Source organism: Rousettus aegyptiacus, unplaced genomic scaffold (genome assembly GCF_014176215.1).
Source record: "Rousettus aegyptiacus isolate mRouAeg1 unplaced genomic scaffold, mRouAeg1.p scaffold_m13_p_3, whole genome shotgun sequence".
NCBI classification, from domain to species: Eukaryota; Metazoa; Chordata; class Mammalia; order Chiroptera; family Pteropodidae; genus Rousettus; species Rousettus aegyptiacus.
The window spans coordinates 146,093,723-146,109,894 of NW_023416306.1; the positions used below are offsets into that span (position 1 = coordinate 146,093,723).

General features: G+C 40.8%; 1 protein-coding gene across 2 annotated transcripts in view; it reads left to right on the top strand.

Annotated features, from left to right (window-relative positions):
• The window catches only part of FNTB (farnesyltransferase, CAAX box, beta), a 58,955-nt gene that overhangs the window by 31,069 nt on the left and 11,714 nt on the right, over nucleotides 1-16,172 (top strand). For both annotated transcript variants that reach the window (XM_016141723.2, XM_016141725.2), the window contains exons 5-9: nucleotides 1,515-1,661; nucleotides 1,761-1,844; nucleotides 5,874-5,960; nucleotides 11,779-11,908; nucleotides 14,537-14,669. In XM_016141723.2, the coding sequence (XP_015997209.1) occupies nucleotides 1,515-1,661; nucleotides 1,761-1,844; nucleotides 5,874-5,960; nucleotides 11,779-11,908; nucleotides 14,537-14,669 (581 nt within the window). The remainder of the gene's footprint in view (nucleotides 1-1,514; nucleotides 1,662-1,760; nucleotides 1,845-5,873; nucleotides 5,961-11,778; nucleotides 11,909-14,536; nucleotides 14,670-16,172) is intronic.

A 16,172-nucleotide genomic window follows, 5' to 3' on the forward strand; every position in this document is an offset into this window, starting at 1 on the left:
AAAACCTCTTGTTTTTGTGCTATAGAACACTTTTTATATCCTAGTGCAGCCATACTTTCTTAGGGCATGAATTTATTACTCATTTCCGGGAAATGTGATAGGAATTGATGAAAGTTTGGAAAATATGTTAGGAACAAACTCATTTTCTCTATGAAAATTAATTGCTATTAAAAATGTGCCACAAAACTGTCTCCCTTCTCTATTGACCAACTTCAGTTTCAATCCTTGTGTTTCCTACAGTAAAATTTTAGGTGCAAATAGAAGTGAATATGTATAGTTTTTGACTTGTGATGATTTCAAGTCAGCAGCATTTTCTGTTGCTGTCCCTGCCCAGATAATGGAGGATCTGAAATCAAAAGTAATAAAATATGTTGTGGGAAAGCAGTAATAAACTGTCCTAGTGGAGATTAACTAGACTATGTGGTCCCTGGCAGCTATAGATAAGACAGAATGAGATGAAAGAGCCCAGAAAAGAAGGCCGTGTGAGCGCTTGAAGGACACAGATTTGCGTCTTGTCCTCTTAAACAGAGGCCTGCCCTTATAGGAAGCCTGATCCTGGCTGAGTTGTGGGGAAACAGCTTGATAACTGAGACTTTCCTGGGGCACTCCTTTCTGGCGAGCTTCAGAGGACCTTGATCAAACAAGGGCTCTCTTGGTTTCACCTGAACCAAGAATGTAACTTCTGGACGGACCAATGCCTGGCTTAGAGACAGGGGCTTGAAGGCAAACCCTCACTAAACAGTTTCCCTCAATGGAGGAACTGGAGCCTATGTGGATCAGTGTGAAAAATTCTCCCAGAGCCCACAGACTGGGATGCATTCTTGTGATCTGAGTCAGCAGTACTTAAGTTTGCCACAAATAGGGCGAGCGTAGTTCCCCTAACCATGGAGGCAGACTGCTTAAGGGCCTGTTTCTTATTGGGTGAAGGAATGAAAATCAGTGGCCCACTAGGTGGGGCCTAGGTGGCACTGGGAGTGCGAAGGCCGCTCTTTAAATATTCTTGGTAGACCTAGGTGGTCTAGGTGGTGGATCTAGACCATCACCGAGGTTAGTGTGGGTAGAAGCAGTTGAGCACCACCACGGTTTGAGGCCGAATTTTGGAAGGTACTCCAAAGGCATGGAGAAGGAGGCTGGTACCACAGATCCAAGGTGGCAGATTCCGTGAAAATTATGGGAAAGATTTGGTCACAAAGCTTGACACTTACCCCAGTTCTATGAAAGTCTGTTTCTAGCTGCTTATGTTCCTTGCTTCACTACTGACTAGGCAGCTGCTGAAATATAAAACTCAGGTAGGAGGGCATACAATACTGGTTAAATAGCAGGGTACAGAGACCCTTTGCGGGGGGTTAACTATTTTCAATCTGTATTCAGCAAGTGAGAGAAGATGTTTTTTTGTTTTCCTTTTTCGAGGGCAGAGTGGGATATTTGGAAAGGCATAGACTCTGGTGGAATTTGGTGTTTTGAAATTCATGCTCTCTGACATTGTTTTTCCCTTTGGCTGTCTGTGTACCTAGTGTGTGCCATTTCCTGGAGTTGTGTCAAAGTCCAGAAGGTGGCTTTGGAGGAGGCCCTGGCCAGTACCCACACCTTGCACCCACATATGCAGCAGTCAATGCACTATGCATCATTGGCACCGAGGAGGCCTATGACATCATTAACAGGTAGAGCCAAAGCCAGCACTGATGGAAAGAAACCCAGAAGGGCTCCCTTCCTGCTGACGCTGCCCTGACCATTGCTGTCTCCTCCCATTCGTTTCTCAGAGAGAAGCTTCTTCAGTATTTGTACTCGCTGAAGCAACCTGATGGCTCTTTTCTCATGCACGTTGGAGGTGAAGTGGATGTGAGGTGAGTGCGGTTTTTCTCAGGCTGCCGCATCAGTGGAGTCTAGAGTTTACCTGCCATTAGAGATGCCAAACCCAAGGAACAACATGGCAATCACAGAAAGACACGCAGGATGACGTGTTGGTGACACGGTATCATCATAATTGCAGATGTGATACAGATGTCCTCAAGCGTCATTATCGCTCGACTTCTTTTATGTAAATGTCAAAATATAAGTACTACAGACACAAAATAAATGGTTTTGTTTTAAAAGTTAAAAATACATTTATTTGCTATAAAATAATACCCTAACATATAATAACTGTATTATGTCATATAACCTTTCATCTCTCTAGGATAGAAGGGAAGAAGAAAGCCAAGTAAGGAGTTATTTATATTTATATTTTCTGAATGAATTTGATGAAATCATGACAGCGTTTAACATCTGCATGAGAATTGCTTTGGGAGGTCCAAAAATGCTTACAGGCCAGTGGAGTGCAATGAAACAGACTTGTGTGAACTGATTGGAATCAGTTGGCTCAAAATAATTTTACTCAAGAATTATCTGATGTACCTAGCAAGTAGTTTACTCACCCGGCAGGAGACTGCTAATGAAGCATATAGGGAATTCACTGAATGAGTCATTTCTCAACAGCAAGGGACTATTGAGATTTTATACCAAATTCTTATTACTTAGTCTGAGAAATACATTTTTTTTTAAATGAGGTTTCTATATCAAAGCCATCTTATCACCAATTTGTAAATGTGTTTGCTTCTACACAGTTGATTAATATTTTGACTTAATCATTGGTTTGAAGGTAGAGAGGAAGAAAAATACGTGAAAGTTGTGGAACATAAAACACGTTGCAGATAAAAGTAGGTAATCAGGCTGCCTTTAGTAAAGGATTTCCTTCTATCTGTAACCTGTCTGTTCAAACAAAAAATTAGACTAGTTATCTACTGGAAGAACTTTCTTCACTCTCAACACTTCTGACACCAAATGAGTTTTTTTCCCTCTTAGACAATTTCGACATTTAACTATGCAGTTAGGACATACCCCACGGGTTAAGGGCTCAGTCCCACGGACTGCCCCTTCTTCAGATTCCAGTCACAAGTAGTGTGTACCCAGGTTAGCCACACTTCTGCCTGACTTAGCTATAAATCGGTGGTTTCCTTGGCCTCCTCTTTAGCTTCAGTAATTTACTAGAATGGCTCACAGAACTCAGGGAAACACTGCTATTACTAGCTTATTCTAAAGGTGTTATAAGGGATACAAATTAACAGTCAGGTGAATAGGTATATAAGGTGAGGTCTGGAAGGGTCCAGAGTACAGAAACTTCTGTCCCTGTGAGGTCGGGGCATGCCACCCTCCTGGCAGGCACATGGATGCATTCACCAACCCAGAAGCTCCCTGAGCCCCCAGGTTTTTTATATGGGTTTCATTAAGTAGGCATGATTGATAAAATCATTACCCATTGATGTTTAACCCACTCTCCAGCCTCTTTCCACTGTAGAGTGGGACTGAAGGTTCCAGCCTTGTAATCACATAGTTCCAGGTCTCTGGCAACCAGCCCGCATCCTCCAGAAGCCTCTTCATGAGCAAACTCAGGTGTGTTTGACTGGGGCTTGTTATAAATCACAAAAGGCTCCTATCACACCTATAACTCAGAACATTCCAAGGATTTTAGGAGCTCTGTGCCAGGAACTGGGGAGGAGACTAAATATATATATTTATTATATCACAGTATCTCAGTATCTGTTGTTAAAAGATAAACCAAGGCACATTTAAAATTTTAAGAGTTTATTTGAGCAAAAATCGGTTTGAATCAGGCAATATCCAATCTAGTGGATAGAAAGGAGCTCCAAGGAGCTGTACAAAATGAGACACTTTTACAGGCAGAAGGGAGCAGGAACAAAAAAGTTATACTAGGCAAAAAAGTAGATTGGTTATTGCAAAGTTACACTCCTTGAGGGCATGGAAGGAGTTTATCAGGCAGATGACTTAACTAGTGCTGACCTGATGATTCCCTATTGACTGGTTGAAGATTCCATTTCTGGGAGAGCTGAAACTATAACTTAGTATTGGTTTAGCATAAGTAACTCTGTTTTGGGTCTATTTTCTGTTTTTTTTTTGTTGTTGTTAACACGGTATAGGGAAATGAAGCCAATATAACCATTGAGGAAGGCAGTACAGCATTGCGTTGATGCTTCTTAAGGGAAAAGTAAAAAAAAAATTGGTCACTATATTTTCATTCCTATTCTATGGATATTCTAACCAAATATGTATAGTTTGAAATTTAGCTTTTTAAAATGTCTTGAGATTATTAGGTAAAGCAAACAAACCCTACAAGATCACTCTGGCATTTTATCGTATACTTAGGTGATAGAGTGTAGAGTGTATTCGAGAAAGGAGAATTTCAGTGTCCCTGAAGTGTAGAGGGCCTGGTGGACAGTGGGAGAATTGGAGCTGGAAGGTCAGGCTCAGAATAGACTGAGGGGCTCCGAAATCTTAAGAAGCCTGGACTGTATTTTAAGGTCTGTGGGAAGCCACTGACTAGTTTTAAGTATGGAGCAGTGCGTAGATTATAGTGTTTTAGTAAAAGTCTTCTGGTTTCAGGGCTGGAGCGGGGAAGGAAGAGCGGACAGGAGATTGATCCAGGTAATGGTGACTTGGAGTCGGGTGAGAGCAGCAAGGATGAAGAGTAGTTGATAAATTTGAGAGATGTGATGATTAATTGGAGGGAGAGAGGAAAGATGTATTTCGTTCCCTCCCCATTTGAGTGTGAGATCTAGGACTATGGCTTCTGGCATCACGTCTCGGTTCTTCCATTTATGAGAGGCCAACTTTGCTTTTGGCCGCCTCCCTACCTCAGAGGTTACATTAGGATTTAAGAGCAAATACTTCTGAACCTCTTTGAGAGGCTCCAGACCTGAAGGAAATGAGATCAGACCTTCGAAGTGGGCTTTTGGTAGATGATAACATTTTGCATAATTCAGCCTCTGCTGTGCCTTTGGCCAATGCGAGCAGGCAGTTGAAAATGCTGGTAGGATAATAATGCTTGGTGAAGAGATCCCTTTGGAATACCTTAGTAAGTTGGGCTTAGTATTATGTCTGTGTTGAATAATATGGACACTAGACCCTTTTCTCTCCTTTTTCTATTTCTTAGGAGGTCTTAGAAAAAGGATTGGTAAGCAAAATTAGAATTTTTGTCTTCAACATAAAATGTCAGAGATGTTGAGATGCTAGATATTTGAAAAAACCTGTAGAAGGGAAGAAAAGACAGTTTGTAGTTGTGTTCCATAATAGAGGGAAAAGCTGAAATAAAAGGATTCCTGAGAAGAATTAGGGCTGGAAAGATGGAATGGCAAGGATTATTCCAAATCTAGTAAAATACCATTAAAAAAATAAAAAGACATGATCTTTCTTTCTCATTTAAAAATGTCTATGTATGTGTGTGGGTACTGGTGGGGTGCTTGAAGTCAAAACTCCTTTCTCCCTTCAGAAGCCTAAGGAAACATGTCTGGGTGGGCTTATCTATTTCTGTTCCTCTTATTTGGTCTAAGCAGCCATTAGGGTCTGGTGACCTTCTTTACAATGTGTTAGTTATAGAAAAAAATGTGTGTCTATGCATAAACACAGAAATCGTGGATCTAAAATAGTACTGACATCTGAATGAATGAGCGTATCAGAAATACCTGAATGACACCATGGGATTTCGGGAACCATTATAGGTCTTTGAAAGAAGTGCTAAATTCACTTTTGACATGAATTGATATGGCTCTTATTTCCTCTGATGGAGATTTGACCATGTGGAGGTAGGGAGAATAGAATGTCATGTTCTTTCACTGAAGCCATGCTGTGAGCAACTCTATCCAAAGAGAATGTCAGACCTCTCAGTTGGAGACCCAGGACTGACTATGTGCCAAGAGTGAGGACAGGAGGTGATTACAGCTTACTAGGCCGAGAGTGCAATCTGCCCAAAAAGGTCAGCAAGCCTGATTTAGGCTCTTCCTTGAAGCTTAACACTTTCCCCTCTATTTCTGTCCTTCCAGAAGTGCATACTGTGCCGCCTCGGTAGCTTCTCTGACCAACATCATCACCCCAGACCTCTTCGAGGGCACTGCTGAATGGATAGCAAGGTGAGAGAAGCTGGGATTTGTCCTGGCTTCTTAGACAGTTGGTGGTCAAGACATCTGAAAAACAAAAGAAAATGGACAAAGGACTGGAAGGGAATATAAAATTACAAGAGATTATGTTAATGGTTATAGCATTGTGAGTTTCAAAAAAAAAAAATACTTTTAAAGTTATCTTTTTTCCAAATTTTCTTTAATGTTGTATTATAGTTTAGATCAGCAAGGATCAAAAACTTGGGTTACCAGTAATGATGGGAATCTACATGGATTAACCAGTTTGGAGAGCAATTTGATAATATCTCCAAGTAGCCCTTGCTGATGAGCCAGTAATTTCACTCCTTCAGGAACTCTCACACATATACATGAAAGAGACAAAGATAGGACTTGTTTATAATACCCAAAACCTGAAAACAAGTTAAATGTTTATAAGCGCAAGATGGATAAGTAAATTTTGGTATAGTCACACTGGAATAAAATGCAGCAGTTAAATGAACTAGAGCTACGTGTATCGATATGGGTAAATCTCGAAAACAGTGAGTGTTGAGTGAAAAAAAGGGAAGTTAAAATGTGCCCATCAGCATATTCACTTAAAATTTGAAAATATGCAAAACAACTTTATATTATTTATGAGAAGAATCACATGTAGTAATATAAAAACAGGCATGAGAAGGATAAACACTGGGTTCAGGATGGTGATTATATCTGGAAAGAGAGCGAATGAAATGAGATCAGGAAGGCCTACACACTTCCAGAGGAGACTTCAACTCTATCTGTAATTATTTATTTTTTAAAAATGTTTTTTAAAAAGAAACAACCCTGAGACGTATTTGGTTAAATCAAAGCTAGGTGTTAGATGCATGTATGTTGTATATATTATTTGCCATACTTTCCTAGATGCTTCAGATATTTCATAATTAAAAAAAAAGATACAGTATATACACATGTGCTATTTGAAATAATATCCAACTGTATTGTTTTATTTTCTTTACATTTTTATTTTTAATAAAGTAGAACTTATTACTATGAAAATATAATTTACAGCTAAAGCAGATGATATACTATGAACATATTTACTTTTTTGTATAAATTTTTTTTCCCTAGGATTAATCATTACCTCTTTTTTTTAAGTATACGTGTCATGAATTCATTCCTAAATTTTCTGCCAAAGCTATAAAATTACTCTTAATGCAGTCAAACAGTTCAGGTAATGCATTGGTTCTCTTTGGTGCGTGTGTGTGTTTGTGTACGTGTACGTGTGTATATGCGTGCATGTATGTGTTTTGAGTTATCCCGCCTGAAGTGCTCTGCCCTCCTGCTTAAGCCCAGACAGATTGCTCTCAGCTTGCCGCACAGCAGGCATCCAGAAGCTTCCTTTCAGCATGAAATTTATTTATTTCACTTCTCTCCTTTCTTGAAACTCTGTCCTTTTTCTTGGTTTACTGACTTATTGTAATGAAGCCTGTGCCCCAATAGATAGATCCCTCAAAAGAACTTGGGTGATATCTTCTAAAGATTTTATGTATATCTTTATTCTAGTCTCACATTTGATGGACAGGTATTTAGTTAGAGATTTCTAAGTTGGAAACTGTATAAATCGTACTCCTTCAGAATCCTTATCTTTTGGCTTCCAGTGTCATTATTTAAAAGGTTGATAATAATAATAACCAACATTTACTAACGACTTGCTATGTAATACTCAGTAGTGGAGTAGCTATAGAGATGGAGAGTATAGACTTTTGGTTCTTTTTTATACTTTCTTTTACTCAGTTGAGATTTCCCATCTTTTTATCCATCACAAGTGTATTTTTCTCCACTTTACAGAGGCAGATATATAATTATAACACCTGCCTTAAAGTCCTTGTCTGGTAATTTTACCATCTGGGTATCTTGGAGTTGCTACATCCCATTTTCCTGATTCTGCATATGTCGAGTAGTTTTTGGATTGTATCCTGGACATTGTGATGTTTTTTTGTGAAGACTAGATTCCGTTAGATTGTTCTAAAGAGTGTTGATGTTTTTGTTTTAGCAGGCAATCAACTTGGTTAGACTCAAACTGTAGATTGTCACACCTGCTGGGGGTTAGCGGCTCAGCTCTCTGATCAGGTCTTGGTCAGAAGCCGCTTCTGGTTTACTAATGCCTGTGCGATTCAGGGGTCAGGTCAGGTAGAAAGTTAAACGAAGTTTAAATACAGAATTTGAGGTCTTCCTTCTCTGACTCTCCTCTTTCTGGGATTCTTCCTCAATTTCTGTCAACCTGATTCATCTTGCCAGAAAGATGGTAGTGTTTCTGTTAATGTTAGCTGCATGCCCCTGACCCCTGACCTACTGCTGCCACCGCTGGGTGACTAGGTCCTCGTGGTGAACCAGGAATAGGGGAGGGAAGTGGAGGGACTGACTTTTCAACTTTCCAATCCTCACCAAAATCTACCTGCCTCTTTTTCAGTCAGTCTAGCCCTCAAGAAGTTGTTTCGTGTATTTTGTCCAGACAGAGTGTGTTGCTATTATTTGCAGGAGGGTTGGGTTGTGAGACACTTACTAGATGTGGAACTCCAGCTGCCTAGGTTTGAATGCCAGTTCTGTCATTTATTAGCTTTGTGCCTTCTGCATGTCATGGTTTCCTTATATGTCAGATGGTATGATGTTGGATTTGATATAAGCTGAAATACAAAGAAATGAACCAAAACCTGTTGTGGTAACCACTGTGCTTCCTTCTTCCCAGTGTCATTGTGTTCCCAATCTGTTGTATGTTTTTGTTTTATTTCTTTTTCTATCTCCCACTCCACTCTTCCATAGAAATCTCTAGAATCTTTATTCTTGCTCTTTGGAAAGTTCGTGCCAATCAACCATGATACGAATTTTTTTTTATTCATTGCGCTGGGTACTCAGCAGGTATCTTCTTCTTCCTCTTTTTTAAATTTTCATTTTTTAGTATTTGTGTCTACAGTACCTGGTCTTCTTAGGTGGTCTTCCATCCAAGTACTAACTAGGCCCAACCCTTCAGCAGGTTGTCTTCAACCTGGAATTGCATATACTTTAGTTCCAAGAAACTTTATTATATCATTTCTTCTCCTCCATTTTCTGTTTATTCTCTTTATAACATCCTGTGAGTGGGTTGGTTTTCTAATTTTTCAAACATTTTTTGCCTATTTTTCATCTCTTAACCTTTCTTATATACTTCTGAATGATTCCTTTACCTGTTATCTTCTAATCCTTCTGTTGTTTTTATTTTTGCAATTCTATTTGAAATTTAATAGAGCTTAGTTTATCCTTATTTATAAAAAAAAAAAAAGACCACTTCTTTTTTATATAGTATCCTGTTCTTGTTTCAGGAAAATTTTATTCATGTGGTGTTTTTATTTGGTATAATATTTTATCTAAAGATATAACTTTAAAAATTTTACTTCTGTTCTCTATTTCCTCTAATTTATTTTTGTTTGTTTGTTTTGGTTTCTCTCTTTCATATTAGAGACTTCGCGCACATGTCTGCTGTTGATATTTAGGAGTCGAGTGCTAAAAAGCTGATGTATTGCTGTGTGTGCCAGGGTGGGCTAGCGTCCAGCCATTCATCAGGGAGTTCTCATATATCAATATCTGTAGTTTTTTCCTTGGGCTTATGAGTTTCTCTAGAGAAGAATCTTCTAGATTCCTGGTTGGCATATGAATTTGGCAGCCAGCTTTGTGAAATACTAGTAGGAAAAGGGGTTAGGGGTATTTGTGTTCTGAGGGTAGACTCTCACTTAATCCCCTGTTCTCAACTGTGCTGGATGTCTTGGAATTCCACCTCTTAATTAACCCCTGAAACCTCCCATCTTCTGCTGAGTTCAAGTACTTTTGCTGGGTCCCAGGAGGTCCAATTCTTATGTAAATTTGCAACCAGTCAAGTTGATTCAAATGCATCCTACTTTTTAGAGGTACCGTGTGTCTCCAGTCCCTGGGCCTTTCATTGGAGCAAATAGCCTTGCTTTCTATTGCTTTACGCACAACTCCCCGGACTGGCTTAGGTTTCTCTGTCCTGTTAAGTCAGTTATTTCTTCTCTCTCTCATTTTCTAGCTTTCACATTTTATCTCCTGTTTCTCTTCATATCCTCTTAAATTCTCTATCCTTGTGGGTTCATCCCTTTTTAAATTTCTTTACTTACACGTTAGTGGGCTATTGTGTTCCATCCATTATGTTTAGCTAGAAGACACTCCCAAAGAATTTTACTAAGTTGCTCCCATGCACGTAAAAGCAAAGGGAAGGAAAGTAGGGGAGGAATATATATATGTGTAGTGTGCGTGTGCCTTGTGCCTATGTGTAGAGAGAGAGAAAGAGAGAGACTGAGACACAGAAACTGAAAGTGGTCACTTCTGGTGAGAAGGACTAGGAGGCCAGGGTAGACAGGAGACTGACTTTTCATTGTTCATTTTTATACTGTTTGAATTTTTTTTTAATTAAAAAAAATTTAAAGACAAGATCAGAAAAAGTAAAGGAAAAATTTTAAGAAGTCCTTTGCATATTCTTTATTCATCAGAACTTTCAAACGAGTTTTTTCTATGTTCCATGTAATCCAAATGCACTGGAAAGAAACTTGGAGTGTGTGTGTTGGGTGGCAGTAGGGTCGGGGGACAGAGGATGCTCAAGAATCTGTACAGGGAACGGTAGCCCGTTTTTGACTCTGCACTCTCGTCTGCACTGTGATCTCCCTGGGCATGTGGCTTCTCCGACAAAGGTCCCAAGATGCCCAACCTCAAGGAAGAGGTGTGTAGAAGACAAGAGGTATCGCTGCTTTCCCTCCCACCTGGAAGTTCTCCCAGCTCTTGGATTAAGTGCCCATTTATCTGTGCACCTGTGCTACAGCTGGAGTTGTGAGGCAGACACACCTCTAGGGAGTGTGACTCTTATGCACATAGTTTGAGATCTTGGAAGAAAGTTCTTTGTTTTATGAGTATACATCGAAAAGAAAATATCTTTCACAGATAAAAAATGTATATTGTAGAAAAGCAAAAAGAAGAAAATCTAAACCACTTGTAATCAACCACCAATGACTCTTTTGATATATGTCTTTCTAGTCCAGAAAATTCAGAGTACATTGTCATTGTATAACTTTTCACATCATATATCTGGAATATCTTTAAATATACTTCTTTAGCATAAATGATTGTAGTATTCTATTGTTCCTTACTGTTGAGCTTCTGGGTTGTTTCTAATATTTTAGTGTTATAAATAGGACTATAGTAAATATTCTTATAATCTGACCTTTGGACATATTCTTATTTCATAGGATTAATCCTAGAGATGATCCTCTATTTCTGGGCTAAATATTATGCATGTTTTAAAGACTAGAAAATATACATCAAATAATAATAATTGTAATAATAATAAATGTATGTTGTAAAAAATAAGTTTATTTTGAACACTTATAAAAGTATACATGTTTACTATAGAAACTTTTTGAAAATATAGGAAAATAAAGGAGAAAAATATCAGCAATAGATTTGTACTACAAGATAACCAGAATTAGCAATTATTTTGCAATTTGATTTTAACCTGATGGTTATACTATACATGTGATTTTATAACTTTTTCCAAAAGGTAATGATTTTTGATACTATGTTTGTTACATAAGTAGACTATTTCTGAGTTTCTTTTTTTTTTTTTCTTTTTTGAGGAAAAGGCATTTCTGAAAGTTAATTAGCTGCCCAATCTTTCCATTCATGGCTGTGATGATTTACGCCTTAATCCGAGTGAACTCATTTTTTGCCATCCAGGGTCCTGTGCCACTCAGCCTGGACGCTCACTGGTAGACATTAACCCTTAAACCTGCTTTTCTCAATCTTTTCCTAGGTGTCAGAATTGGGAAGGGGGAATTGGCGGGGTGCCAGGGATGGAAGCCCATGGTGGCTATACTTTCTGTGGCCTGGCCACACTGGTCATCCTCAAGAAGGAACGTTCCTTAAACTTGAAGAGCTTATTGGTAAGTGTCTGTTGATTTCTCTTCCTCTCAGGCCCCCTGGCCCCTGGTGATGTGACTACTCAGACAGGGTTCAGGAAGGTTTGGCTGTGGGAGGGGCTGACAATTCCTGCCTTGAGCTCCCAAACTGAAAGTCTTGTAATGAAGCTTTAGATAGAGTTGTTGGAGCACTCAGTACTGTTCTGAGAAGGTGGAAGGAGTGACCATGTGCTCTCAGTTTCTGCTCCCTTCTTCCTGCCTTTCCATCTTCCTGCTCTGAACTTTCTACATAGTGTGTTAGGCTAACTCCAGAGCCTTTGTGAGTCCCTCAGACATCTGGTATGAGTCAGAGTACCTTCCTCATACTTCTCAAAGAAAAATTTAGCTTTGGTCTCTTAAAATTAGGAGTTATCGTGTATCTAGAAAGAATATCCTAAGAGAAAAAGTTGTGAGAAGAGCTTTGAGGCATTTTAAAGCCAAGCTTTTATTACCTACCACACTATGTGAACATTCGGCAACTACATTTTAAAAAGCTGGGCAGAACTGAGTAGTAACATTGAGCAGGCAGCTCAAGCATTTATGTCTGGACTCCAAGCTCCTGACCGTTTAGAATGAACTCAGAAAGCAGTCACTTTTAGGGAGTTGTTAAAGTATAGTTTATCATTGGAGACCTAGTGCACAAACATACACACATCTACAGCCACCAAGGAGATGTCTTTGTGGAGCATTTTACCTCCTAACCCTGACCTCAAAGCAAATCAACTGCGATTGACATCCATCCATCTTTTCTCCCCAAGTTCAGATGTCAGCTTCCTAACATAGGAACTCATTGCAAGCTTCCGAGAGGGTTTCTGTTATACTTTGTAGAGATATGACCGGCAGCATTTTGTCTTCATCCTCAGGAAGCCTCCTAGAACATACTCTTTTTGAAGGTTCTTAGAGGCTTGAAGTTTCATGCTGAAATGTCAACTTGTGCACTGGCCTCTGAAATCCACTAAAATCTGATTACTTAACAAGGCATGCAACGTAAAAGTTCTATTTCCCAGGGAAAAAATAAAGAATATAATTAGCGAATGCCTCGGTTACAAAGACAATATTTGAGATTTGGACCCTGTCTCTCCCACTTCCCAGCCATGTGATCTTGGGAAAATTGTCTAATCTGTTTTAGCTTCAATTTTTTTTTTTCTTCCGTAAAGCACAGATAATAGTTCCTTGGAGGTTAAAGGAGAAAACATATATAAATGGCTTGGCACATAGTAGGTGCTCAATAAATGTTAGTGTCCTTCTTACCCAAATTACTCCCTCCCCTCCATTTGCTTTGAGAGAATTAGGACCCATATATGAAGGGTTTTATATAGTCAGTAGAATAAACCTGTGAGTTTAGGCACTGGAAAAAATTAGCCTGGCTTAAAAACACTTAATCTGTGGAGTAAGTGAAAATGAAGAACGGACTTTCCACCACAGTGCCTGTTATCTCTTTTCATGAGTAATGCTTAGCTTACGTACATTAAGTGGCGTCATCCCAAATGCACGGGTTCATTTAAGACTGACTGGGGATGTAGTAGTGCCTGCACCTGCAGTGCAGTTTTTTATGTCTTGCTTTTAAGAATTTGGGATTGTGACTCTCTGTGGGTGGGTGTTGCTTTGAACAGGGATATAATCTGAACTCTGCAACCATTAACTTAAAGGGGAGCTGGAACACCCTCCTGACTCCCTACTGCAAGGGTTCTTAGTGGCTGTTTTCAGGAACTCTCATAAGAATCTAGTCACAGGGGAACACCCTACTCTGCACTGTTCTGTTTGGTAAGGTAGCTCCTTAAGTCCCTGGCTGGCGGCTGGGAAGGAAATGGAAATGTCATTATCTGCTCGGCCACCTGGTTCTACTCATTCCTAGAGGCCCAACCCATGGCTATCTTGATCTTAGTAGTAGAGTGTGTTTAGAACACTTGGAGATAAGCAAGGAATGGAAATATCATATGTGACCATGAGTGACATCAGGAGCCATTTTGTAGGTTCAAAGTAAAAGATTTTCTTCTATCAGCCAACTGGGTTCCCTAGAGAAGCAGAGAGGCTAGACCACACAGAGCCACCACTAGTCATCAGGACTGATGGCGTCTGCTTCAAATTCTGTGAGTGACTTGCTAAGAGACCTGGGATGAATTTCCTCAGGTGCCAAGTAAAAGTCAGGAACAGTTTGAGATCATCTGATGAGATGTAGCACAAAATTCTATTTATCTGCATTTAATAAACTTCCCTGAGCAGGCAAAGCGATTAGAAATGAGCCCCTAGTGGTCTTGTCTTGAATTTCCTAGTTAAGCCTTGTTGATCAAGAGACATTTGCAGGTCTCCTCAAAAGCCAACTTGGCCTCTTTATTCTCTCAGCGCCACAACCCATTTGGAACCTGGGAAAAGGTGGTTAATGGTGTGGTAGGCACTGAGCAGAGATCAATGCTGGTTGCCTCGGAAGCGCTGGCTTGAATGCTCCACTCGATGTCTGTGGCAGTGAGGAGACAGAGGTAAGAAGCCAAAGCACCGGGGAGTCCAAAGGCAGAAACCCTCCCTTGCCATATGGGCCTCTGAAGAGCTTGTCTTGCTGGATTTTGTGTCTCCTATAGCCTACAGCTGCCTCTCCCTTCTCTGTTTCATTCTCAGCAATGGGTGACAAGCCGGCAGATGCGGTTCGAAGGTGGATTTCAGGGCCGCTGCAACAAGCTGGTGGACGGCTGCTACTCCTTCTGGCAAGCGGGACTCCTGCCCCTGCTCCATCGGGCGCTGCATGCTCAAGGTGAGCCTGGCAGCTGGGGGCGGGGATGGGGCGAGATGGGGGGATGGAGGGGATGGGGGAGTACATGATTTCCCTTGGCCGCTAATCAAGTCAGGAAGCCAGAGTGGTTTTTCAGAGGGGTTGAAATTAGCTCTTTCTGTCCTGGATTTTGACAGCCCAGCCTGGATCCTCCTACCTTAGGCATGCATGTGCAGACTAGGAGTTAGTTCCAATGGTTTAGGGGTCACGGCTGCTTCAGACTGGCTGTGGGTGGGAAGAGGCAGGCTCCATTGTGACTGCTACCTCAGCTGGATGTGAAGCCACAGTTTCCGATGCCGAGCTCCATATTGGTCATATCAGAACCGAAAACCCATGCTGCGCACTTGGTCACAACAATGACAAAAAAGGCAGTTGCATAAAGGTGCAGAGAACCGGAACCCACAGAGAAAAGACTCACCGTGTCTATCTGACTGGGTAGTTGCCACCATTAGAAATGTCAGATTTAAAAATTGTTGAAGACCACCACAGGCGGCCATCAATCAAACGAAAAGATGTGAAATGCACGTTGGTTCCACCTGTGCCCCTGGGATGGAAAGTCCCATGTTCACTTCCATGGCGTCCCAAGAGGGAGTCAAAACCAAAGCAGGTAGATAGCAAACAGAGCTTCTGGAAGCCTTCCCTTACGATCTTATGAAATCTCAGGCCGCCTGCTGACTCCCGAATCATCTTTCTCATTTATTTTGTGTGAGAACAGGACGTCTCTGAGGAAGCTAGTGGGAGAGGGGAAGTGATGCCCTGGCTGGCGGCTGATCTGTTCTTGGAGTGAGATCCCTTGGCCTAGAGGGAAGCTTTGCTTTGGACTTAGTAGTTGGGCAATTAATTGGAAGATGAGATTCTTTTCTGCTGCCCTCTCCCACACTTTTTTTTTTTCTTGTTTGGCTGTTCTTCTTAGTCCTTTTCTTTAGTTTCTTAATTCGTTTGCATCGTGGACACTTCTGATACTGAATTGATATAAACAGAGCCCCTGTTCTGTCCTCCCTTTCTCCCGTTTGTGTGTGTCCTGAGATTCTTTGGCTTAGGGCCCCTGGGCTTTCGGTCTCATCCCCCTGACCATGGAGCCTGCGCAGAATCTGGCTTGACCCCTATAGTGGGGAGGTCAGGAAGTCTCCCAGAGTCCAGCATTTTCCAAGCAGAAATAACTTAGGATTTAGTGATCTCTTTATTGGGACTGATGAGGTCGAGGCCTTGGTAAAACTATCAGCTTCTTGCAAACCCGTTCCTGGCAGGGATAAGATGCAGTCATCTTGCAGCTGCCAGGAAAATCTGGGGAGAGCTGTCATGGGACTGCTACCCGCCAAAGTCTTCAAGGGGGGCCCTGGTTGACATTTTGTTTATTGTAGCTCAAGTTCTGGAGGACTAGTCACATTCAAAGCTTTGCCTGTGGAAAAGATTGCTTGTGAATCGTGGTGTTTTTGGTTTTTTTCACTGCCTGGAAGAAGGCCCACGCTTGGCCTGATGCTCACC